Source organism: Morone saxatilis, unplaced genomic scaffold (assembly GCF_004916995.1).
Source record: "Morone saxatilis isolate NCDOM2014 unplaced genomic scaffold, NCSU_SB_2.0 Contig7, whole genome shotgun sequence".
In the NCBI taxonomy this organism is placed as follows: Eukaryota; Metazoa; Chordata; class Actinopteri; family Moronidae; genus Morone; species Morone saxatilis.
In genome coordinates this window covers 17,555,871-17,580,324 of record NW_023340246.1, presented here as the reverse complement: position 1 = coordinate 17,580,324, position 24,454 = coordinate 17,555,871, and the positions used below count along the sequence as shown (strand labels likewise).

The following is a 24,454-nucleotide window of genomic DNA, read 5'->3' as shown; positions in this document are numbered from 1 at the left end:
ATTTTGTATACACATTCTGTGGGCCTTTTTCTCCACGTAAAAATACACAACCGTACCAATAAATCTGCAGACAGGTTATGGAAGTGTTATTTACTTTTCATTAGGTCTACTAAAGCGTGTTTTAGTAGAGAAAAGTTCTTCATTCTTTGAGTACAGTGAGTGTTTACTGTCACTGTAGACTTTAGTTCTGCTGTAGTATCGCAATATCAAGAACCTGTGATCACCTGAACCAGGCACTATTGCTTGTACAGTACGCTAATCATAAATGTGTTCATATGAGAATAATCCCAGCTTAGTAGACTTGATCTCTACGGGGTCTACGTTCCAGTAAAAACCAACACATTTTATAATCTGATTTTGCTAATTTGCTTGGATTTTTCCAAACAGGGAAGCAAAATATTTATACTGTGCTTTAAGTATGGCGGAGACCTCACTTATTCATCCACATAAATTGTCTGTCAGCAGGTTATATAACTGAATGAATTATGAATGAGTTGGAGCATGTTGGGCAACACCAACATTGCCCCAGTGCACTTTTTAACACATATATAAATACCTTATATAAACACATTTAATCATTTAGACAGATGAATGCATTTGAGTCTAATCACTAGTAGACAACACAAATCTGTTAAAATGTTTATTCTATTTTGGTTTTGTAGATTTAAAGTATTTTCACATGTAAACTTAATCTCAACTCCATGTTAAAAAATCCTTCATATTTCATTTGAACACTTTAACAGATTACCATCCCTATGTACAAGAGAGTGTAGTCCTCTGTCAGATTCTGTTTTTATGACATCTCACCAGTTGTACAATGCATGACCCAACACATTATAAAAAAATACATACTGTAAATCAGATCTACATTTTCATACCAGTGGAAAGACAATCAAACAAAGATATCTCAGTGTCTCATTCAGTACCGTTATTAGAGTTTCTTTCTGAAATACTGTATTGTCCGTCCGTGTCCTTGTAAATGTTTGAGTGAACAACAAGGTGTCCGCCTCCAATTAACATAACAAAAACTGTAATATGGCATATTATTTCAGAGAAAATATGGCATAAAGACAACAATTCATGACAGCAATATGAGATACATTAATATTGATAATGCTTAACTTGCTTACTTTTTACACAGTAGTCTAAAGGACAGCTGGAAACATAATATTAGAGTGCTGCAAAGATTTAGGGGGAATTATCTATGTTGACTGAAGAAATACTTCTGAAACACGGAGCAATAAAGTGTCTTGTTTCACAGATAAATACTGAATGACAAGCATACTGAGAGACAATAGACCAAAGAGACAGAAACTGAGAGGCCACGGGTTGTTTTCTAGTTTGTGTTTCTCAACTTTCTGCCTACTTTGCACCCCTTCTCTGGCGTGGTTTAGTCCAGGGCTTCAGAGGCTGTCAGGGCAACCAGGGGAGCAGCAGGGTTCAGACGTGGAGGGCCGGGTGGGGTTCAGATTTGGTGGTGGAATACACAATCAGGAAAATATACGTTGAGACAAACACAATAATAAAGATCCTGTGGTTTAAAGGTGTGGGACAAAGAACACCCAGGCAGAGGCAGCGACAACATTTGCCACAACATCAAGATAAAAATCGGGCTTCTATTCGGGCCTTGGGAAAGCTACAATGACAAACTTAGATGTGCAGGTCAAATGGGCATCGGTGCAGGGAGGAGAAGATCTTGGAGCTTTGAAGACCCCCGAAAAAATTCATATTCATATTCCTCTGAGAGGCTGTAGAAGAGTGCTAAGAGCCACAGGCTGTATGAACGGGTTGGACCCTGCCAAAGGGAGGTGGATGGCTAATGTGAGTGGACTGAGTGTTAGCAGCAGCCTGACTTGCTCTCAGCAGCCACAGTCTCCTGGTCCAGTTTGATCCGGTCTCCATTGCTCTCCTCATACGGCAAACCTTTGTCATTAGCCAAGATATTCTCTACCAGGAAACGTGCTGCCTCGTCCACGTTGATGTTGTCCTGGGAAAAAACAAAACAGTATGTCAAAGTGGTGATAAAAACATTTACACCCTTGTGATAATGCAGACACTAGCCCTTCTCCTTGCTCTGGCTTTCCAGTCTTTATGCTTCTTTTCAGAATTGCTTTGGAAGTCCACTAAACCCTTTTATATGAACCAGCATACTAAAGCAACAGCTGGGAGACAGAACCGGTTTTCCAGAGAGCCGATCTGAAACCACCAGAGACAAGGTAAAAATGGCCATTTGCTTTTGCCCTTCACACTGTGGCCAAAAGCTGTCATCCTGTGGGCTGAACAGGTAATGAATATTAATGGTCCTTCTCCATGCTCTACAATAACAAAAGATGTTTACAAAGAAGCCTGGGCATTAAAGTGCATTCTTATATATTATTGGGCTGCAAAAGTCAAGAATTACATTAGCAATAAAAATCTAATTGCTTATTATTCTAGAAAATAATTTCAAACCTGGCAAAAAGCAGCACAGTATATTATCTACCCAAATCTGTCCATTTCAGGACTAATTGGAAGTGGATGTGGATACAATCACATGATTATGAGCCCTCTCTAGATCCATTTTAAACTGTTTTGATTTTTCAATGTGTAGAGGGCGTGTACCAATCAGAACCAGATGAACCTCCTAATTAGAGAGAAATTATTGACTACGTCATAGCAAAAGGCTGATTAGCACCAGAGCAAATTAATGAAATGACCTGTCTCAGCCCCAAATATCATCACAAAACTGTGACAAAAACAATACACATCTCATCATGATTATGTCTTATTCTTATTCTGACAGGCACATAAAAACAACAACAATGACTCATGGCTTTCACAGAAAGGAAATGGCCAGAAAGGCTTTTGAACACACCCACACACTTCACATGACACAGCACGTGAAAGCAGGCCCTAAGGTTATTCGGAATGAGTTAATAATGTTTGGCTGCCAAACGTTATCAAAGCATTCCTCAACATGGAAGTATAAAACCTGGTTTGGCTTAAAATGTAGAAGCATGAAAGACAAATACGACGAAAAAAGGAGGCAAGGGAAACACGGGAGGCAGCTTTCCCTGGAGTCTCATAGTTAAGAAGGTGAACATTTGACTTCCTGTGACACAAACGGCATCTTTCAAAGGAAGTAATTTATCACTGAACATGAGCTGGCACATGCAGATAAGTGGTTTGTGTCACACACTTACCTGCTAATCACTCCAATATTACAGCATAGGGAGGCGACACTCCATCTGACAAAACAAGCTTTATAACACAGACTGTGTAAAATAAGTAGATTTACTCAAGTAGTCTACAGCTTTGTGGCACTTCCTATAAAATAGTGATATTTTATTACTTCCACACTGCCACATTTCAGAGGGAAATACTGTACTTTTTCTCCACTGCATAGATTTCACAACTAGAAACTACTTACTCTTCAGAGGTAATTTTGTATACAAAAAACACATGATGAGTTTAGAAAATGTGATGTATTTTTACAGAATAAACTACCAAACCGTATATAATGCATTAAAGTACTACTTTGCATCAATCATCATGATCGAATAATATACGGGGGGCCATTCTTGATAATACTTTTAAAACGTACACTTTGTTGCTAATACTAATACTACTAATACTAACTGTTCTTTAGTAAATTTTGCATGCAGGATTTTTACTTGTAGTAAATTGAATTAGGGAGTAGTATTGCTATTTTTACTGTAGTAAATTATCTACATACTTCTTACATCACAGCTTACAAAACCCAGGATCTTTTTTAAGCCCTTAGATCTAAGAGTTTTTTCTTAACTGAAGCTTTGTTGAAGTGAGAGGCAGCCAAAATGATCTCACTTCTCCAAATTCTACTCATATGGGCAGAAAGACAGAAGCACAGTGTGAACAAAGGAACACAGTAACACTAAACCTGTGACATAAAGACCAAAGTTGAGGAGAAACACTACAGAACATTATCTTTAAAAGCCCTGCCCCTCCAACCTCTCACAGCTCTGGGTTGCAACATCAATCAACGTCATGTGATACCTTATCACACCAGCTGTCCAACAAATCTTTTCACTGGTTGGAAAGATAAATGCCCATAGATGTTGTGCATGAATGGCAAAGAGAGCAGGATAGAAAAAGTTTTCACAAATTTCCTGTCACAAAACTCCAGCCGAATCATTTGTCAGTTTTAAAGATTTAGGAAATATTGGAGTTTACATTCTAGTCTCAACTTTATTCTTACACTAATTATCTGCAAACTGCCATAATTAACACTGAATTGTGGATCAAACGTTAATAGGAACAACTGCTGAGTGTGTTTAACAAAACACATTTCTATTTGTAACTATTTCACAATCGCCTAACCAGTGTGATTGCACCATTCAGAAGGGGCCTGGGCCTTGCTTCCTCTGCAGGACTTCCTGTCTGCCAGCAGAAGTGAAGAAGCCATTCAGTCAAATATACGATTTTTTTTCACAACAAAAGTTCAGTTCTTTCATTCTCGCTCGGCTATGTGGGCATTTCAAAGCTCTTCTCACATCTGATTTGCCACAAACACGAGTCACGTTCATGCGGAAAATAAGATTTGAAGCCTTTACTAGTCATGTTTGGACCATGACTGGAGAAGCTTTAAAGGAAATATGTATCCCCATCATGCAAGATATTTCAGCCAGCACTAATATGAGCCCTAACTTTGGTAATTTCATGCTGCTGAACCCTGGTTTGAAGTGTAGCCAGAAATAAAACATTAAGAAACATCAGAGAGAGTAGAATATTTTAAAAAGAAGGTTGTTAACCAGATGCACATGGGAATGTATGTAGTACATGGATGTATTTTATGCATACTGTATGTGCAACTAAGAGCTTCTCCGTCTAATGTATGGATCTCTCACCTTAGCTGAGGTTTCAAACCAGCCCAGAAAGCCAGTCTCTTTGCAGAAATTGTCCATTAGGGCTGTGTTGTTTGAGCTCTCTTTCTTCTGGTCGCATTTATTGGCGAGCAGCACTGATGGGATGGGGCTGCCATTAGCCAGCTTCACCTTGCTGTCCAGGTCATGCTTCCACTTAGATACTGCCTCAAACGTGGAGCCCCTCGTCACGTCAAACACCACAAACGCCCCCACGGCCTCTTTGTAGTACACTCGCGTCATGTTCCCAAATCGTTCCTGACCTGCGGGATAGGAAGAGAATTTAGTGGAATATTTGCATTTTTACAAAGCAGCTAAAAGCTAGATGAGTAAGAGGGTTATGAGTTTGTGGGGGAAAGAAATGTGGATGTGATGTATATATATATATATCCAAACTAAAACAGTATCCTAATGTCTATCCCCAATCTTGGTTGCAGTAAAGGGCGAGACATTGAGTATTTCATTCTTATTTCAGTCCCTCCAAGAAGTTGGATGTTGCGATGGCAACAATTAACGCAAATTGAACCAATCCTTTTCCTTTCCAACCAGAACTTTTTCGCACATTTGACCAATTTTTGTAGTTTCCCGCAAGTTTCCCCCCCCCCCATGCAAGTTGGCTTTAATTTTTTATGAATTATACAAATATACAACAAAATAGATCAACTATGTATACATCACAACATGCAATGGGAATATATTAGAAAGGCTGCAGCAATCGCCCAGAAAAGCCTGTGAAATCCTGGAGGGACTGCCATTTCTTTCTCCATTTAGTCACAACTCAGAGAGCTCAACAATGTTCCTCCTCTAAACGTTGCCAAAAAATGATGAAGACAGAGATGGGTCTTATTCGACCTACTTTTCCTCCACAGAGAACGGCAGGAGTCATCTGCCATAATAAATAAGCCCATTCTCTGCAGTCATTCTCTGAGAAAATCTGAGGTGATATTTCACAAAGGCGATGCAAGGGGAATTAATGATGATATGGGGGTGTCACTATCAAGCTGAGAATGCCTCTTCTTAAACACAACTGGCCACTTTTAGTTTTTTTTTTTTATATTTCTCTTACATCTACTGATTGTATTCACATCACACCAACGCCTTAAAGGTTAATCAGCCAGTGAAGAGATAATTTTGTAGTTATTTTTAGATGCCACCACATCATGAAAAATGACCACAGCTCAGGTAGATCTAAGGTTAAATAACCATAAAATATCCATGGAAATTTCCAGACTTAAATTATCACATTTAAAATGAAACCTTAAAGAGGAAATATACTCTTGAGGTGAGAAATAATTCCAGGCACAGCGCTCTAACATACCTTAAAGTCTGCCCACATCACTTCACCTTTAAAAGCTGCACTGAGGCATGAAGTGGGGGGGAAGGTGAATCTACAATCAGCAGTTCAACTGGCGAAAGGTATCTCTGGTAACACTTGGCTGACGTCACATTTTCAAGTATACCCGTCTGATCAAAAGATCTCTTGAATTCTGCCTCACATCGCTCATTTACAATTTAATTATAGGAAGCAGCCAGGCCTTTCTACATTTTATCTTTTCATCCAACGTGTGCCACTTGGACTTCTTATCTTGTTGTAGTTTTCCTCAGAGGAAAAACATATCCTAAATTTAAAACAAAACTCTCAATCCTTTCGAACTTCTCCGGACTGTCTTACAAACAGATCACAAATACATACTTTTAATTTCAAAGATGACTTAATAGCTTCCTAAATACCCAGGCCACTGTTCCTTTTAGCAAACATCACTCAAATAGGACTAGCACTTATAAGTATGGGTGGTGTGTGTGTGGGATTTACTGTGTACAGTGCCCAAGTTCATTGTAATGAATAAAAATGTCTCAGTGATGTGTTTTTAATTGGTTTTTTTTTATGTGTGATCTATGGCACAGAGAAATAAGCAAAAGCAAAAGCAGTTTCACATTAAAAGTTAGATTAAGGATTATGGTTGGGTTTTACTCTTGATGACATCAGAAAATAGTTACCCACAAACAATACCCACACATTATATAAACTACCACATAAGGTTCCTGTTTTTGAGCTTTTGTCTGCCAACTTAAAAGGGTGGTTAAAAGGTCTGTTAAACTACTGAGGTATATTCATGTACACGATACATGAAAACACACAAAATGCTGATCTTCCAAGTATAGGTCTCTAGTTTTTTGATGAAAACACTGATGTGAACACACCTATAACAGCATCCAAAAACATTTATATATTATAACTTAACTAAATTTTTGCTAGTAGGACTGGATCACAGATTGTGCCTTTAAAGCACCTGCTCTCTGCAATTATATCAGGCGTTCAATGACTTGAGGTAGCAGTTGACGGTTTTAGCACATATTTTTGCTACACTGATCCAATTTAAGAAAGCCTACAGGGCAAGTGTAATTGTACAGCGTATTAGACAGTTAACCGCCAACACTAGAGCCGAGTTACAAAATAGAAAATGAACCAAGAAAAGGATTGAGGAACTGTGAGCACAGCTTCTCCCAGCATACTTTCACTTTACTGTAGGTACTTACCCAACCACGCAAGGAACTGGAGTGGCGTGGCGCAGTGCGGGTGTGAGCGAGAGAGTGAATACACTGTGGGGCCCACAGGCCTGACGGTAATTGCTCATAATTGAGAGTCTAATTTTAGCTGATATAACCCCAGGTGAATTCACCAGAGACACGACACAGTGGGATAAAGAGCCAATAGACTGAAATAAGGCTTTCATTTCCAGGCCTGGTAGAGCTCATACATCCAGCAGAGTGGCGGTAAAGGCAGAATATAGAAAGAAAACACCTTTTATTCTATTGCAAGGTCTGAGGGAGCCCAAAATGTTCAGCCAGAATGGAGCGGCTAAACAGAAACTTAACCGCCAATTAACAGAGCAATAAGGAAAAGTGAGCCAAAACATGGACGAGCGATGCTACAATGGCAGATCATTTCTTGCAGCTCACCTTGGACTAAGAACAGGTTTAATAAAGGGCAGAATTACAAAGTTGCCCAGCACTCACTGACTTGCCAAAAAAAGCCTGTCTGTGCACTCAGTATAATTCCTTCTCATCTTCCAAGTCTTGTTTTAAATTTACTAAGAAGCTAATCAATGCTGAGAATGAGTATGACCGTTCATTTATTCAAGGAAATGAAGAGAAACTGTTCCATAAACCCAGACAAGGCCATGACATTGTTGTCGTTGTCTACATTAAGCACTTCACTTGATTTCCTGACACGTCCAGTCCTGAAAGGTCGGCGTGTTCGCTCAGGCAGTTTCGGGGTGTTAACCTCACTCTTCCCAGGAGAGAACTGGCTAGAAGGAAAGGACTCGTAAGGGGAGGATTATATCAATCTTTATTATCGATTGCTTTTTCACACACACACACACACATCTGACTGTTTTAGGCTGTAATGAGTTATTTGGGGTATTGATGAGGTGCTGTGGTAGTCACTAACGTTAAATGACAGCAATCCCATGATGCTTGACCTTTCAAGCGTCATAAATAAGTCCTGATAATCATTCTGCTGCATTTACTGAACCCAGTCCTGTTGCTGAAGGAACAACACTGATGTTTGTTCTGGTTGATAAAAGCTACTTCACTCTTTCTAAAATTACCTTAGTATGCATTGTGTTGTTGGTGGTTAAATGATAAGGCTGGTGATTTTCCAAATTGTTGTAATTACAAATAATTCACTTTTTCTCCAGCCAGTCTGTGGTACTCCCCGGCCCTAAGCCTATAAATTCATACTGAAGCAGGTTATCTATCTATCTATCTATTCGTATCTTATCTATCGTATCTATCTTATCTATCTATTCTTCCCGTATCTATCTAGTCTATCTGATCGTAGTTATCTAATCTCATCTATCCATCCATCCAACCGAGGGTTTTATCAATAGTTACTCAAACAAAAGTAAATCATTTAGTAAAATATATTTAGGAAACTAACAATGAAGGTCTATATAAGTAATATAAATAAGCTAAATCAAGCTTTTGATACAAAGGCAATGTTAGCAGCATCACTTAATTGTCAGCTTTGGTCTGGTTTGTTGAGAATAAAAAATATTTTTGGATGAGGCGGGAAACAACAGAGTTAGGATTTCCCAAGATGGCGAACCTATAGGCGACGTAATGGAGAGTCAGTTTTCATTTATGTAGTCTATGGGAGGAAGCTCAGCTCCATCAATTCTCCAGGACAATAAAGGTGATAGATTAGTAAATATAACTTAAATGGTATTCATACTTTTCTGCTGTATTTTCTTTCTTCTTCTTGTTCATTACAATCCTGCAAAAGAAATGTATGTCTTTCTAAATAGAAGACAAATAAAATTAAACTTATTCGCATTAATGAGTGTCATATGCTGCTAACCCAGTCAGCATAAAACACAGGAATGGAACGAGCTGTATGAACAATGGAGTATTTACACACTGAATACCACAGAGGAGCATGAGACTGCAGGAGAGAACAAAGAAGTGTGCTGCTGCCTCAAACGCTCAACATGCCTACAAACTAAAGAGAACTACGTCTGAGTCTTTTCGTAAGGAGAGACAGTGAACTATTGTGGAATTCCACAAGCTTTAAACAAGGACATTTCAGTTCAGTCTACCACGCTGTAGAGTACTGGTGCATGATCTAAAGTACGATTAGGCATTCTGGGTATGAACATGTGAAATTTTCAGAAATCTGCAGTTAGATAACTACTTGATGAAAAAGAAAGGGTTTAGTTACAGCCACTGTATCATCTCTGTTTGTTGTGTGGGAGAAACCCAAAGAGGGAAAAAAAATAAAAATAAAAGTCTCATCATTATCCATAGCCCTAGCAACCCCAGTTTCCTCTACGGTCCTACATATTGCTATCCTGTGGGTGGGTTACCATAGAAACTGTCCAAGCCAGACACGGCAGTAGCAACAGCAGCAGTCTCCGTCTGTTGTTAGGAGGCAACTGGCTGTGAAACTTCCCCACACGCCCTCCCAACAACTAAAATGACAAAGACGATGCAGGGTCCGGTCATTAAGGTGGTTTTTGGCAGGAGCTTTAAAAGCGTGAATGTGAACAACACATGACTGGCACGTTCAAATTCCACTGAGCAGCATGTGAGAGGTGACTTACTACGGCTTACTACGGCCTTTAGCACTGAACAGAATCTGAACTGAGGGAAAATCCCAGACTTTTAAGTGGCATTACCCTTGTTTCCCCTCACCTTCAGGCTGAAGGGTTGGTGAGGGCTGATTACCATAAAGCCTTGGCACAAGGTTGTAAGAATTCAGCTCAAAACAATCATGTTTGTTGTAGAGTTGTAAGTAGAATTATTACACGTGATCCATTTAAACTATTCATTTACCAACAGTCTTTTTGGGGAATCTGTAAAACAATCCACAACAGGCGAGGATAGTTTTCTAGGTCTTAATTACTATTGGTGATAAATATTACCATAAAATATAATTGTAGCCACAATAACACACACTACTTCTACTGCTACTACTCACCAACAATGCACAAATGGGACATCATATGAACAGATAATGACAAAGCAGATGACTGTGTAAATTATGAACTTACACCAGAGATACTGTCAAAGTGGAGTGACCAAGAAAGTCTATTGCAAAAGAGGTAAAGACATCGTTGTGGGTGTAAAATTAAAGGAAAACCTGAATAAATGAGTGAATAAACCACAAAATCCTTGAAACAGGTTTCAAAGGTATGAAAATTATGTAAATCATACACTGTAGCCCAGTTAAACCCCTATGGGAGATTTAGGAGTGAAGTGTTAAATAACACCCATCCCCACAATCATCAAATGAGGGTGTGTTCTTGCAGTACTTACTTACCTAACTTACTAACTACCTAACACACCTTTCCTTTCATTTATGACCCTTCGGTACATTGTGTATTTCTGCCGTTTGAAGTTCACTCTGTGATCTCTACAGGCATTAACCTTTGCTCCTCCAGTGTTGCCGCTGTGTATTCGTCTCACTGTGTGCCTTCAGTATGCACAGGTCTAATTGCCAAATGGAGCTAAATTGCTTGCCAGTGATTAGGCTCTGCACAGTGGTTCCCAAATAGAGCTGAAACAATTACCTGATTCATATATTAGATGATCGGAAAACTAATCAGCAACTACTTTGATAAATCAATTTATTGTTAAATTAATTGTTTATGCAAGTATTACCTAGTTTAACTGTCTCATTTGTGAGGATATGGTGTTTTTCTTCATCTTATGTGACAGTAAACTGAATATCATTAGGTTTAGAGTGTCAGTCAGACTAACCAGCTATTTGAAGATGTCACCTTGGGCACTCGGAGGCTGTGTTTACAGCTTTTATTTATAGACCAAGAAACTAGTATGCAGATTAATTGAACATTTTATATATAATAGTTCATTTCTAAATCTCAATCTTTTCAGTTTGTGAAGCTTTAAAGCAAACCGTGTCTACTTAAGATGTCAAAGTTTATAGTGTCGGCATGAGGTGTGAACAGTTCTGATTTTGCTTTCATTTGAAGGATTTTCAGAAGCCTAAAAGGGTAAAAGTACCAAATATGTCACACAAAAACCGATGTAAGAAAAAATAAATATAATTTTGTATAAGACAAATAAATGTTTTCGTTTATAATCACTTTAAACATCCTGTGACTGCTCAAAATTATCTTGGCATCACTTGGGGGAAGTTTATCAAGAGTCAGGGGTCAGCCTGAGAGGACTGTGGGTTAGCTACGTGATGGAAACCACTCCTCTTAACGTGCGAGCCCCCTGCTTCTACAGGAATGCTTGACCCTACAAGGTGCAGACTTTTTTACACTATATGCCATGGTGGTAATCATCCTGTCCAGTGGCTTAGACAAATCCAGGAGACAGTAGCAATTCTGGGTGAAAAGGGGTGGGAAAACATCAAGCTTCACACTGACTTCCATGGTACCCCCATCTTGTGCAAGCCTCTGATTACTATCATTCCTCCCAGACTGTAATTATTATTAAGGTTCGAAGAAGACAACGCAACTCTGAAGTTGCTCTCAGTGTTGCCAAGAAGATAATTCCTCCTCCTTTTCTGCACGATTAAATGGCTTAATGGCTGGTCTTAATGACTTGGCAAATATACCTCCAGCTTTCACTCTTTCACACCCACGTTTGGTCTTATTTTATCCTCAGAGTGTCCTCAGGCCAGGCCTTGGTGTAGGTGTGAATAATGAGGTTTAGTATCTGTGTCATCTAACCCCAAACTTTCTTTCTGGTCAGAGTGTGTGAGTGTGTGTGTGTGTGTGTGTGTGCATGCATGGAAACGGTTCTGTTTTACCCAATATGTGCAAGCGTGTTCCCCTGTCTGTATGAATGATATCAGCCTGTGTGTGTCAGTGTTTTATTTACCCTCGCAGATCCTCTGATCGAGGGCTGTCTGGCTCTGACAGGCAGACGGCCCTCCCTGGCACTCAAGTCACAGATGCCCCCTCACACTGAGCTCGTGCTGCCAGGGCCCAAGTGACAGCGGGGAACGTGTACCACACTGCCAATCAGTCTGAGACAGACATGCAAGTTATTGTGACGACCCCTCCCCACACACACACACACAACTGTCCGCTCTCTTTCTGTCACTGCTGTAAGCGATGGAAAAAATATAAAAACAGCAGTCTTCTAACCATCTGTCCTGATCTGTCTCAGCATATGAGGTTTGTTTGATTGAGCGAGAGGGTGGACCTGCACAACCATAGCGGCGTTCCAATTTATGAATAGAACATATCTAGAGGCAGGGCAGTATGGGGATTGGAGCTTTGTTTTTACGACAGACATGAAAAAATGTGAGTATATCCTTTAAATCAGAGCTTACATACACAATGGATATGACCCATAACAACTCGCTTTCTGTGTCGAATCTAGAACTACTCAGGCAATAAAACAACAACTACCACCACTTTGGGCCAAGACTTTCGGAACAGCATGTACCAGAAACTATCTCTGTTCTCTGTGCGGTGTAATGCTAAATCACTTGCACATGGTGATTTTCAACCGTCACGAATATTTTTGAAAAAACCCTGGGAGAAACAAGCTGCAGCCCTATATTATTTTTATCTTCTTGAACAGTGTAAACATGATCTTTCCACACGGACAATGCTTAAGCCACACCTTTCATCTTTCTTCAAATGCCAACTTCTCAGAGGATGATTAACTACTCCTACTGCCCCTCTGCACATGTGAGATCATGACTGTTGGTGTTGACTGCACTGACAATACAATTTGCATTTCGAAAACTACTACAATTTAAATAACGCTGTAGGCTTTTATGACTACAGCAACGCTCTAAATAAGCATAACAAAAAAAATTTACACACACACACACACACACACACACACACGGGCCTTGAAGCCATGTGATCTCATTACACCTAACATAAAAATATCCACCGTAAATTGGCCTTATGAGTTACAGTGTGTGACCAAGCGGTTTCGCAAACCCGAATGTATTCTTGGCTATGAAGTCACTCGAGGTCCAGCATGAAAAGAAAGGCTAATGGGACATCACAGACAACCCCTCACCCACCTTATAGCCCACTTAAAACCCTCGCCCCTGCTGATTCAACTCAGTCTTTCAGCTCGGCCGACACCTTTGTGATTTAAAAAGTTAGCCATGTTGTTTTGTTGTTTGCCTGCTCTCACTTCCTCTTTCTCACCTGTCCTTTCAAGCGTGTCATACTCAGACACACTCCGTTTACAGTGGGGTATTTTGGTGCCTGGAGATGACAAACAGTGAGAGTTTGAGCTGGGCCTGCCTGCCTGCCTGCCTGCATGTGGAAAACTTATTTACTCTGCTCTGATTTTCTCTCCACTTGCTTACACAAGCTGCTGGAATGCACAGGCTGGTGTGTGTGCAAAGTTACTAAGTTTTTTTTTTACTGATATCCTTGCAGAAAGCACAGGGATCACAGTGACAGTGCAACGTGCAGCAATGGCATGAAATAATAAGGGCCGTAGTTTTACTCCCCAGAGAAAACATTACAAAAGTATTATGGTGGGTTTAGTCGAGGAGGGGGGGGGGCAGCGCTCAGTCGGTAATAACAACGTGACCTACATTCCACTGACAATTATGAGCTGCTGTGATCATAAAGTGGAAAAGACAGCGAGCATGACATGATCAACCGGTTTTTTGTTTTTTTTTTCTGTGGGAAATTCCTGTGATGCTTCTCTGAGTTCGTGGGAACTGGGAACTTTAAAATTTCACATCATATTCCTAAAATCTTTAAAGGGTATTTCTGGGTGAATATTGAAAAACGGTGCGCGCCCATGGCCCAAAAAAAAAAAAAGAATTTCACCATGAAATGTCAACACGTTGTGAGCTATCTCTGTGAAAAGTGAAACAAGGTTTGGGCTCCACAACCCCCATGTGACTCACAGTGACCTCTCACTGAAGCGAACGAGCGTTTCCTTACCTGCGATGTCCCACAGCTGTAACCTGACCAGCGTTTTGCTGTCCCAGTTGATAACTTTAAGTGCAAAGTCGACCCCGATCGTCGCCCTGTAGTGCTGAGAGAAAAGCTGGTGCACGTAGCGTTTGATAATGCTGGTTTTCCCGACGCCTAATTCCCCGATAACCAGCACTTTGAACAAGTACTCCTTACACTCAGACACGGAGCCCCCGGCCATGCTGACACTGACAACTGACTAAGGCTTTAAGTTTTTCTCTGAACTCAGACTGCTTCTGCTTTCTCGCTCATGTATGCTTTTCCTGCGAGGAGCTGCTGTAGAGTGGGCTGGTCACAGGGCTGAGGGCCAGATGCAACAGAAATTACATTTGTCTCCCCCCTTCTTTTTTTTCTCCTTCTCCTCCTCCTCCTCCTGATGCCGTTCAGCAACCACCTGATAAGTCACAGGACCCGGAAATGTAAGGGAAACTTATGTTTCAGGTTCCTCGTGCTGCCGTGGTTACAGTGAGCTCCTCATGTTTACAGAGTCATTAGTTGTTCCCCATTCACACTCAGGCTCCTGGACTTTTTCATGTGAAGTGTCATTGTCATTCAGTAACCATTACCCAGAGAGTTTGCCCCCCCCCACAGATTTCTTCTTTTGTAGATTAGTTTTAAAGATCCCTTCATGTTTTTAAGACAGTGGTTTTCAAACTGGGATCAAGGAAGCAACAGGGGGTCCTTGAGTTGGTTGTAGGGGGTCCCCAGCAAAAGGAGGAATGTAATAGTTTAAGTTCTATCACATTTTTTTATTTGTTTGGTTTGATTTTGTTAGTAGTTTGAACACCGATCGACTATGACCTAAAAATAAAAGAGTCCTTAAGACAAAGTCTGCTCAAAGTGGGGGTTTGTGGTCTAATGAGCATCTGTCATGAGAGGGGCCTTGGCATTAAAAAGCTTGAGAACCCCACTTTTATATAGATATATAAAAATATTATAAATATTAAGTCTAATGAACCAGTTAAAATGTCTCATTCTCAATCCAAAATCTGAAAATTCAACTATTTTTCAATTCACACATTTAAGTGATGAACAAAGATGTCTCCCACTTCACCGAAAAAAGTCTGTTCTTCACATATGTGCGCTGGAGGTTTAAAGCTTCCACATCAGACATGTGTAAGTTAAATACCGGGGCCAGGATTAGCGCCAGACTAGTTGTGCTGTCAAGAAATCCTGCACGTCTTGATCTGACTTTTAAGATGAGCTCAAGCAAAACAGTAGAGGGGAACTTTAAACTTTATAATTTGTCTTGAGATGCCTTGAAAGCCTCTTAAGGATCCCCGATTGCCCCCAAACTCTATTCTGGAAACATTGCCGTAAATATTGATCAAGCTTGGTTTCGGTTGAAGTTTTGCAGTCGAACATGATGACAACCCCCGTTTTTTCAGGCAGTAATCAGTCTTCTTAATATAAATAGTTTTTATTTTACAGCATTGTTCAGCTTGCCCAAAACATAAAGGCCTATTTCATTCTAGATTTGACAGTGTTAAACAGGTGGCACCCTCGTATATTTTACATTGGTTAAAATCATTTAACAACTTACACTATAATAGACTAAAAACATTTGGAAATACAATACAATTGCACTATGTACTGTATAGGCTTGTACTTTGAAATAATTTGCATTCTTATAGATAAAGAACTAAGAAACTTAACTTTAAGTAAACTACTTAAGTTTATAATGCAAGATTTAAGCAAAATTGAAACATGTATAATCTCATTACAAGAAGCAACTAATCATTGGTTACTTTTACAACTGAATATTTTCAAGAGGATACAGTCGACTCAAGTTAGCTTAAAAGTTACCCAAAAACCAAACACACTGCTCCTTGACAAGTATCTGAGGACAGCTTCAAAATGTATAAACTTTTTTTTTTTCTGTTGACATTCTAAATATAGAAACATTTATCAGTATTACAAACATACCACCTGTGTGAAAAAACAAGAGATGGCTGAACAGTATTACAAACTTTGAGAACTTGTACAAGTACTGTGTTTTCCATTACAATGACACAGCAAACTCAGAAAACATGAGAAATATCAACACGGCATGGAAAGCAGAAGTATCACATCCCATGCTCATAAAACTTGTTCTCAGGTCTATGATTGAGTGTAAACTGAATAAACAACATCGCCATCATCTACAATCACGCTAACCTGTATCAGCTACATCATTAAAAATTGAAAGCAGGGATGTAGGTTGATAACAACTTTGATTGGCACATTATATCCATATCATATATCATACAGCGCAAGTCTTCAGCAGAATCTCAGTTTAGTGATAATATCTTTGTGGTGCTGAGCACACCTCGCAACACATAAAAGTAATAGTCAACCAACTTACTGCACTTTTCTTGTTAAGTTATCTCTTAAATTGTAACAAGGTTTGGGTGGGAGAAAGCTGAGGTGGAACTAATTAATGAAAAAAAGGCAAAAAAGCAAATAGTTTTGCCAATGCGACTGCTACGCACATCAACAGACCTGTACGTGAGAGGAGGCAGAGCTAATCAAAACTGGCGTGAAATGCACTTGAGCTAACGCAGTCCTCAGAGCCCGTTTGGTCTATGGTTGTATCTTACAGTCTGCACATACTGTATATACACACAGAATTGCGTCTCTGTCCATTTGTTTCTTGTAGACCACTTAATTGCACCGTCACTATGAGAACCACAGCTACATCCTTTATTGTGATTCTCAGTGTTTCTTACGTTGTCAAAATTTGGCATGAGAGCTGACTAGTTTTGGCACTGTTTTCCAGTTTTACATTTTACAGAAAGGCTTTTTTTTGCACTGACAGCCCTTCAGGAAAGTAAGCACTCATGGATGATTCCTGCTGTCTTTCTACTTAAAGTTTTGATTAACCCCTTACTGATATAAGCAGAGTAATAAATACAAGCAAGTAAATGTGAGAGCAAAAATAAATAAATGTTAAAAACTTAAAATTATAGTAAAATAATGTTGTTGTACAGTATGTATCTGTATATGTTGTGTGTGTGCGTGTGTGTGCGTGAACCTGTATGTGGAAATTCATGTCTGCATCTGTGTGATGCACAAGTGGGCTGACTGCAACTGTGTCAGCGCCTGTTTTGCTCTCACAGTGTTGAGGAGCTGTGTGCGAAGTCTCCGAGGATGTTTGAGGTGTAGACTGAGGTCGGAGGGCTACCGAGCATCGACTCCATGACGGGGGAGCCGCTGACAGACTCTCCCGAACACACAGAGTCTCTGAAGGGGGAGGGGGGTGACAGAGCAAGGGAATCCTCCAGAGTTGGCTTGTTCTGAGTTAAATCCTCGCCTTCCCCGCCCTCCCCCTCCTCCTCCTCCTTGGCATCGTAAATGTAGCTGTGTAAGAGATCCAGGTCCTCGTCCTCGGACCCCTCCTCTTCAAACGACCCCGCTTGTGGGGCCAAAGGAAGCTGAGAGGGTGTCAAGCTCAAAGGCTCGTTGGTAGGGATTGCCTCCCTGGTGGTGTAGTCACTCATTGCAGGGACATGTGAGCTGTGTGTGTCCACCACAGCCCCCTGCAAACGCTCTGTGGTGCAGCCCTTCAAGTGAGAGGGCAAATAAGAAGCCGGCTTATCTAAATCAGACTTCAGCCCTTGCATCTGTCCAGAGCAAGTTGGAGTCCAGAGGGGGCGCTGTGAATCGCCCTCATCGTCCTCCTCCACCAGGTTGTACAAAGGCTTAGCGCCACGTGGTTCTTGGGGGAGATGGGGGTCTGTGCCAAGGTCGCAGGTGGAGGGCTCACAACTGTGGGGGTCGGGGGTGTTAGTTAGGGGCCTGATGACCGCCGTCTGATTCAAGCCGGCTTCCTGTTTCCTCACATGCACAGACAGTCTGTGCCACACATTCCCCCCCCTCGGAGGGTGTCTTGCACCTGATTCAGACCATGACACAGACTTGCCATTAGAACTATGAACGAGATAAAGACCCAAGTTACTATCAGAGGAAACCGGGAGGAGGTTGCACAAAAACAACATCAACATAGCAGCAACATAACACAACAGAGCAGCAGCATTTCAACATTCCTGATGCATGTTAAAATACTTCTTAACCACATAACTAAAAAGGGGTTCACTCATGAGCTCTAAAGAGTGTTACATTTATCAACTGTGGCATTTCACAAACATAGTGATTCATAATGTGCTGGAGACAGCATTATGATCTTAAAATTGCCTCAGACACTGTGCTTACGGAATTAGGAGCCATCCAGCTCATATCCTCCTGTCTTAACTATTTGCTTATATAGTTATGGGACACATGCATTTGGAATAAGTCTTTCAGTTGGTGCCTGAACTGGCCTGAAGACGACACAGGGTTTAGTGCAGAATGAGCTAGGACTGGCTCTAATGTGATTAGTTAGGGATAGGTGGGGAGGGGAGGCACGTTCATGCTGAGAAAAGTTAAATGTGAGGTTAATTCAGGATAAACCAAAAGCAGCAGGGTGGCAGATCTCCTTCTTGGAGGGCTGCAGGGTCAAAAACATTTTTTGCTATTGCCAGCTCGGGATCACAGAGGCAGGTGATTCCTTTGATCCATCGGATACTTTAACCTGCCAGACAGGCTTTGTTGTTGAGTACAAGATGATTTTACAAAGTGAGAGCTGACTGAGAGCTGACCAAATTAAGAATGGTTACTTGCTTCCCTTTTTCCTTTACTTCGCTTGTCAAAATCAAGCCCAGTTCAGTGCAGTAGCTAAATAAAATAAACAGGGGATTTCCACACAGCCTCCCACAACAATTCCACCTCTTTGTTGTGGACTCGTGCTACAAAGTGCGAAAGTGTGGGGAAAATCCTTGATTTCAGACTTTTGGGCAAGCTCACTGATTTTCCTTTCTGGCTGGTGAATGTCCACATATCTCCCCTACTTGTATATAATAATAAAATTGTCGGTGTCTCAGTTGACAGTGCAGCTCTCCAGAAAAGGAGTTGAAAGACCCCCATGCCAGAACATTTGCCAGCCTCGACACTTTGCAGACAGTACGCTGCTCAGTTTAGAGTGTTAAAGGGTTAGAAGATCAGAAAGGCTGCATAACAAGGGTGAGAGACAACACGTAAACATATTGGGATCAATCGCATACTCTGCCCCACTCCTTACTTTAGACACCTGTCCATGTGTCACTGCTGTGGATCTCAGAAAAGTTATATGCAAGTCTTATTTCTAGTTTGAATGTGAGAAATCTTTAATACTTTAATAACCACTGACATATTAGCATGGCCCGTTAGCTTTAAATCAATTACAGCAAAATGTCCCGCCTTGAGTTTCTTCTATTCAATTTAGCTTTATTTCACTGATAATATTGTATTCTCAGGGGGAGGGGGATGTGCCATATAAATCAGCGTTCCCTTCTTATCGTTTCTACCAGTTAACATAGCTTGGGGTACTGGGAAGTTAAAACTGGACCATTACCATCATGCATAAACACTCAAATATTCCTGTGATATTCTTAAAAATAGGCACCTGCATGTTACTTGAAAATAAATGAATGGCAAAAGATCGTCTTTGGACAACACGCCACACCATTTGAGTGTTTAGGCATCTCATCAATTTCTAGTCAGTCACCCCAGGAAACAACATAGAATCTAGCACAATGAACAACATAAAAGGTCACTCACTTGGCAGTGCCAGATCCAGGCTTCTTCCGGCGGAACATATTGAGGAAGCTGCTGCTCCCGCACTGGGCATTTTTCCCATCTCCAACGTGCATTCGCACCACATCGGACGTGGTGAAGGCGCTTCGGACGTTCCTCTCTGGTTTGGCAATGATAATGTACATCTTAGGCGTGAACATGCACCCCAGTGCCACTGTTACACTCAGGCTGACAGAGAAGGATGTGGTTATGATCTTGTAGTTTGAGCCGAAATAGATGGGCACAAAGGCCAACCAGATGATGCAGGTTGTGTACATTGTAAAGGCAATATATTTAGCCTCATTAAAATTGGCTGGGACGTTCCGCGTCTTGAAGGCATAGTAGGTGCAGCTCATAATTAGCAGGCCGTTGTAGCCCAGGGGCGCCACCATGCCTACGTTGCTGGTGTTACAGATGAGGTAGACCTCACTTATGCTCGGGTATGACTTGATGGGCTCAGGAGGCTCCAGAATGATGAGTGTGATCTCCAGAGTTAGCTGCACACTGATCAGCACAAAGGAAATGAACACCTGGGCCCAGGCGCTCATAAAACGGGGCTTCCTGGTGCAGATCTTCTTCTTGCTGCCTGCCAGAATGCGGGCAATGCGGTTAGTTTTGGTCACTAGGGCGGAGTAGCACATAGCAGATGACAGGCCTACCAGGAGCCGCTGCAAGTAACAGGAGACCACTGTAGGACGAGCGATTAAGGTGAATGGACAGATGTAGCCCAGGAAGATGCCTGCCAAGATGATATAGCAAAGTTCTCTGCTTGAGGACTTAACCACAGGTGTATCACGGTACTGGATGAACACAAAGGTGACAAAGGAGGTGATCAGGATGCCCACGCAGGAGAAAGCCACTGCCACTACGGATTCCACATCCGCCCAGTCCAGATACTTCAGAGGCAAGGGCTGGCAAACTGGAAAGGGGCAGAGGAGATGTCGGGTTAATATTTCGTTCGTACTGTAGTACAATTCTGTGAATGAAAGGCACATTAAAACAGGTGAGGCGAACCACTGAGCAGGCTGAGTAGAAATGTGGGAGAGAGGAGAGCAACACAGATTTGGAGACACAAGGGAAGTCAGGTGTGCAGCAGAGATCAGAGTCTTCGAAGATGGCCTAAAATTGCTCAGGAACTAATTTGCATGTGTCATCATACACATCCCAAAGCTCCAGTTCTGTCAGATTTCTTTCTCATTTTATGCCAAATGTGTATGCGCAGACACGTGGGTATGTGTGTCAACCTTGCCATGATGCACCAGTTGCATACTTGTCATCAAAAGCACAGAGGAAGTTTGTTGAGCTTAATGGGAGAAAACTGACATTCCTAGACTTCCCCAGCTTAACACTCCTAAAATTACATGCTGCTGCTAATAGCATTACAGTCACCACCATCAAAGCTGTACATGCAGAAACCCACTTCTGGACAGCATCGCTAACTCCCAATATGTCAAATCATGAGAAATAATTCTAAAATAACTTGCTTGGATATTTTCAACACAAAATGTGAAAGGTACTAATGTGAATATGAAGGTGTAAATCAGTTGTTACACTGAGGTATTATTTAAAAGCACTTCTGCAAAAGCACACTTGAGGGGAAAGTGCCTGAAGCGCACTGCAGTAAACTGTTGCTTATTTTCTTTCGACCACCCACCCAGCTCAGCTTAGCGAGGCATCAGCCAACACTGCGTGCAACCAGACAAGGGTGGCAAAGATGAAATGCACGCATCTGTGTCTGTTCTTACACAATCCTCAAATCCCTTATTTCTTTAAAACCTATACTGTCACATTTAAGCTCTTGGAAGACCTTTGAATAATTCAAAAACAAAGCTCACTCTTCTGCTGTACATTTTCTCTGGGCAATTTGGCACATTTGGCTTTAAAGAGAAACAAGTACCATAGTGAATTTACGTTGAAAAAATAAAAATGTGCCCTAAATGAGCAAATGAGTGAACATATGGACTGCACAACCTCACTCTATGAATAGGATACCAACTCTTCTCTATTAGTATTCTCCAGATAGGGACATGTAATGAGAGTGTAGGGAGAATTTCTTCCTCGACAGACTGCTGAGATGTATCCCCAAGCCTCTCATGGCAGTAATAGGATTTTACACCTGGGAACTGAGAGCTCCTCTCAACTCTATAAATCGCTGTCAAAACAACCACTGGGTCACAACAAGGCAAAGAGCAGGGAGGAGGGAAGTGAGCAGTGACGCTTTTTGGGGGGAGTTGTATGGAGGTTGAGAAAGCTAAGAGAGCAGGGTCATCTGGATGATGAAGAGCATCAGCGAAAGGAGGTGTCAGGGTGTGAAGTAGGAACAGGCTTATGTGGGGGAGGGTGATTTCTGACAGCACAAAATAGTCTGAGAGAAAGGGTTTGTGCTGTTTCAGTGAAATTGGTGTTATAAGATATAAATGTCCTGACAAGGGAGCAGGAAAAAGGTAGGTCGGCTACTGTAGCAGCACATACATGAAAAGGGCGAAATAATGAGTGTGGGTTGGTTAAGGGGTAGGAAAAGAGGAAGTAAGGCTGAACATTGTTCATAAAAACAAAAGTAGATCACTTCAGAGTGTGTGGTTTTGTCTCCCCTACCTGCCAGATCATCATCAGGCCACCATCCCAGTTCACATGCCTTGCAGGTGAACTCATCCTGGACGTACTCGTTGTCCTTGCATGTGGTGCAGATCCAACAGCAGCTCACCTCGCCCTTCCTAATCACCTGCATGCAGAGAGCCCAGACATAAATAAGCAATCAGTATCAAGGGGATATCAAGGAAGAGGAAATGTTGGTGTACTTTTTTTTTTTTTTTTCTTCTTGAGCCCCAGACATACTGTTTATGAAACAAGGCCAGCTGCTTTTACATTCTGCTCCCAGGGAAGCTGTTACCAGCACTGTGATATGTAAAGCAGGGTGATAAGTGGGGCAAGAAACAAAGCAGATAGAGGGAGAAGCAGGAGCAGCCAGGAGAGAGGATCCACCCTCCCTCAGGGCGACCTAGTGTATAGCTAGACCGAAAACAATCAGCTCCAGATTTCTTCAAACTGGGCTCAATACCAGTTTTTATTATTTACTCTCCTGAGCTGCCCTTCTCCTCAGACTTCTCCTTAAACTTTGTGCGTGACATAATTTAGACCGATTAGACTTGAAATCTCAGAAGTAAATTAGAGAAAACACGTGCTTGTAAATTCTTTTCTCCTTCATGAAGCCTTTCACATAATATTTAATTGATGAAGGAGGAATCCAAAATGTAGGACAGGGTAATGTTAATCCTGAAAAGTTCATTTGCCAGCTATGGGTGTGTTGGACGTTCTTTAAGAGAAGAAATGCAAAGCGTCTAAACTCATAGCAAGGATGGTGCATCATGTCCAAGCGTTGACATAGTTACCAGTAGAGCACAGGGGAAATACCATCTCTGTCTTCACTGATTGCACTCTCTGTGCTTGCTTATTTTTAGCCATGCTAGTGGTGTCCGTTGTGTTTTGGAGAGAGATTAAGTTACATTACCAACAGAGCTTATTTTAACAATGGTTCTGCTCTAGAGTAGCTCATTTGTTATTGCAACAAGTAGAAGAGTTTGGCCAGGAAGACACAATGGATTTCACAAAGTACTACTTTGGTTTTTATCAGTCCCAAGAATGCCACCACGAGCGATACTTTTCCCTGTTAAATAAGGCTCTTTCCAAGTTGTCTTGGTGAAAAAAAAGCTCCAATTAAAATAGAAAAGAGACCAATAATCAGCAGCCACTCTCTGAGACTTTACTTCAATTCTTACCCGATGATGGTGCCTGACGTTTAGCTAAAAGAATAACTTAATACAACATTTGGATAAAAGTAGCTTTTCTTAAGAGTCAGATGAAAAGCTTGATAACCACTGTCAAGCCTGCTCTGTACGCTATATATTAAAGCTACTGCCAGCGCCTGGGTTTCTGTTCAATAGCGCTCCTGTTGAGATGGGCTATTAGTGGTTTTGCCACCACTGGACCTACACATTGGTTATGGTTTGAGGTCAGGAGTCAAACATGCACAAAAAGCAACAACCTGACCCACTATTTCCATGTCAAGATGGTGCTGTGAAAAAAGTCTATCTTGCTTTTTTAGGGAGCATAATTTGTGCCGACTATTTCTTGCGAGACCCTCCTGAGTCTCCACTGGTTTCCACTTTGTTTTTTGTTACATATGCAACATATGGGATAAAATGGTTAAATTTAGCTTTAGAGATGCTGTCGGTAGATGATTTCGTGACCTACGGACAGAACTAGGCTAACTGTTTTCCCCTGTTTCCAGTCCTGTATGCTAAGCTTAGTCAGCCAGCTCTTGGCGATAGCTTTCATTCAGTCTTCTTCATCCAAACCCTCGGCAAGACAGAGAATAGGGTCAAGTCATTTCGGAATAATTCCCCAAAATTTCAAACTTTTCTATTCAAAGATTGTTCATTTCAATAGTTCTGTTGGGTAGACCGACTGACCAACCGACATTGCCATCTCCCTAGATCCACA

At 41.3% G+C, this 24,454-nt stretch overlaps 2 protein-coding genes across 2 annotated transcripts in view; both read right to left on the bottom strand.

The window, feature by feature from the left end:
* Positions 1 to 627: 627 nt before the first annotated feature.
* rab32a (RAB32a, member RAS oncogene family) lies at positions 628 to 14,670 on the bottom strand. Its single transcript, XM_035678879.1, has 3 exons — positions 14,294 to 14,670; positions 4,866 to 5,143; positions 628 to 1,987 (listed from the first exon to the last, which is right to left on the bottom strand). Exons 1-3 carry the CDS (start codon positions 14,505 to 14,507, stop codon positions 1,838 to 1,840), a joined length of 642 nt encoding a protein of 213 aa, XP_035534772.1. The 5' UTR covers positions 14,508 to 14,670; the 3' UTR covers positions 628 to 1,837.
* Positions 14,671 to 17,306: 2,636 nt separating this feature from the next.
* Positions 17,307 to 24,454, bottom strand: part of grm1a (glutamate receptor, metabotropic 1a) — a 29,782-nt gene continuing 22,634 nt past the window's right edge. The window contains exons 5-8 of the mRNA XM_035679167.1: positions 24,428 to 24,443; positions 22,550 to 22,676; positions 19,940 to 20,873; positions 17,307 to 18,235 (exon numbers count right to left, since the gene is read on the bottom strand). Coding sequence (XP_035535060.1) covers positions 17,419 to 18,235; positions 19,940 to 20,873; positions 22,550 to 22,676; positions 24,428 to 24,443 — 1,894 coding nt within the window. The 3' untranslated portion in view covers positions 17,307 to 17,418. The remainder of the gene's footprint in view (positions 18,236 to 19,939; positions 20,874 to 22,549; positions 22,677 to 24,427; positions 24,444 to 24,454) is intronic.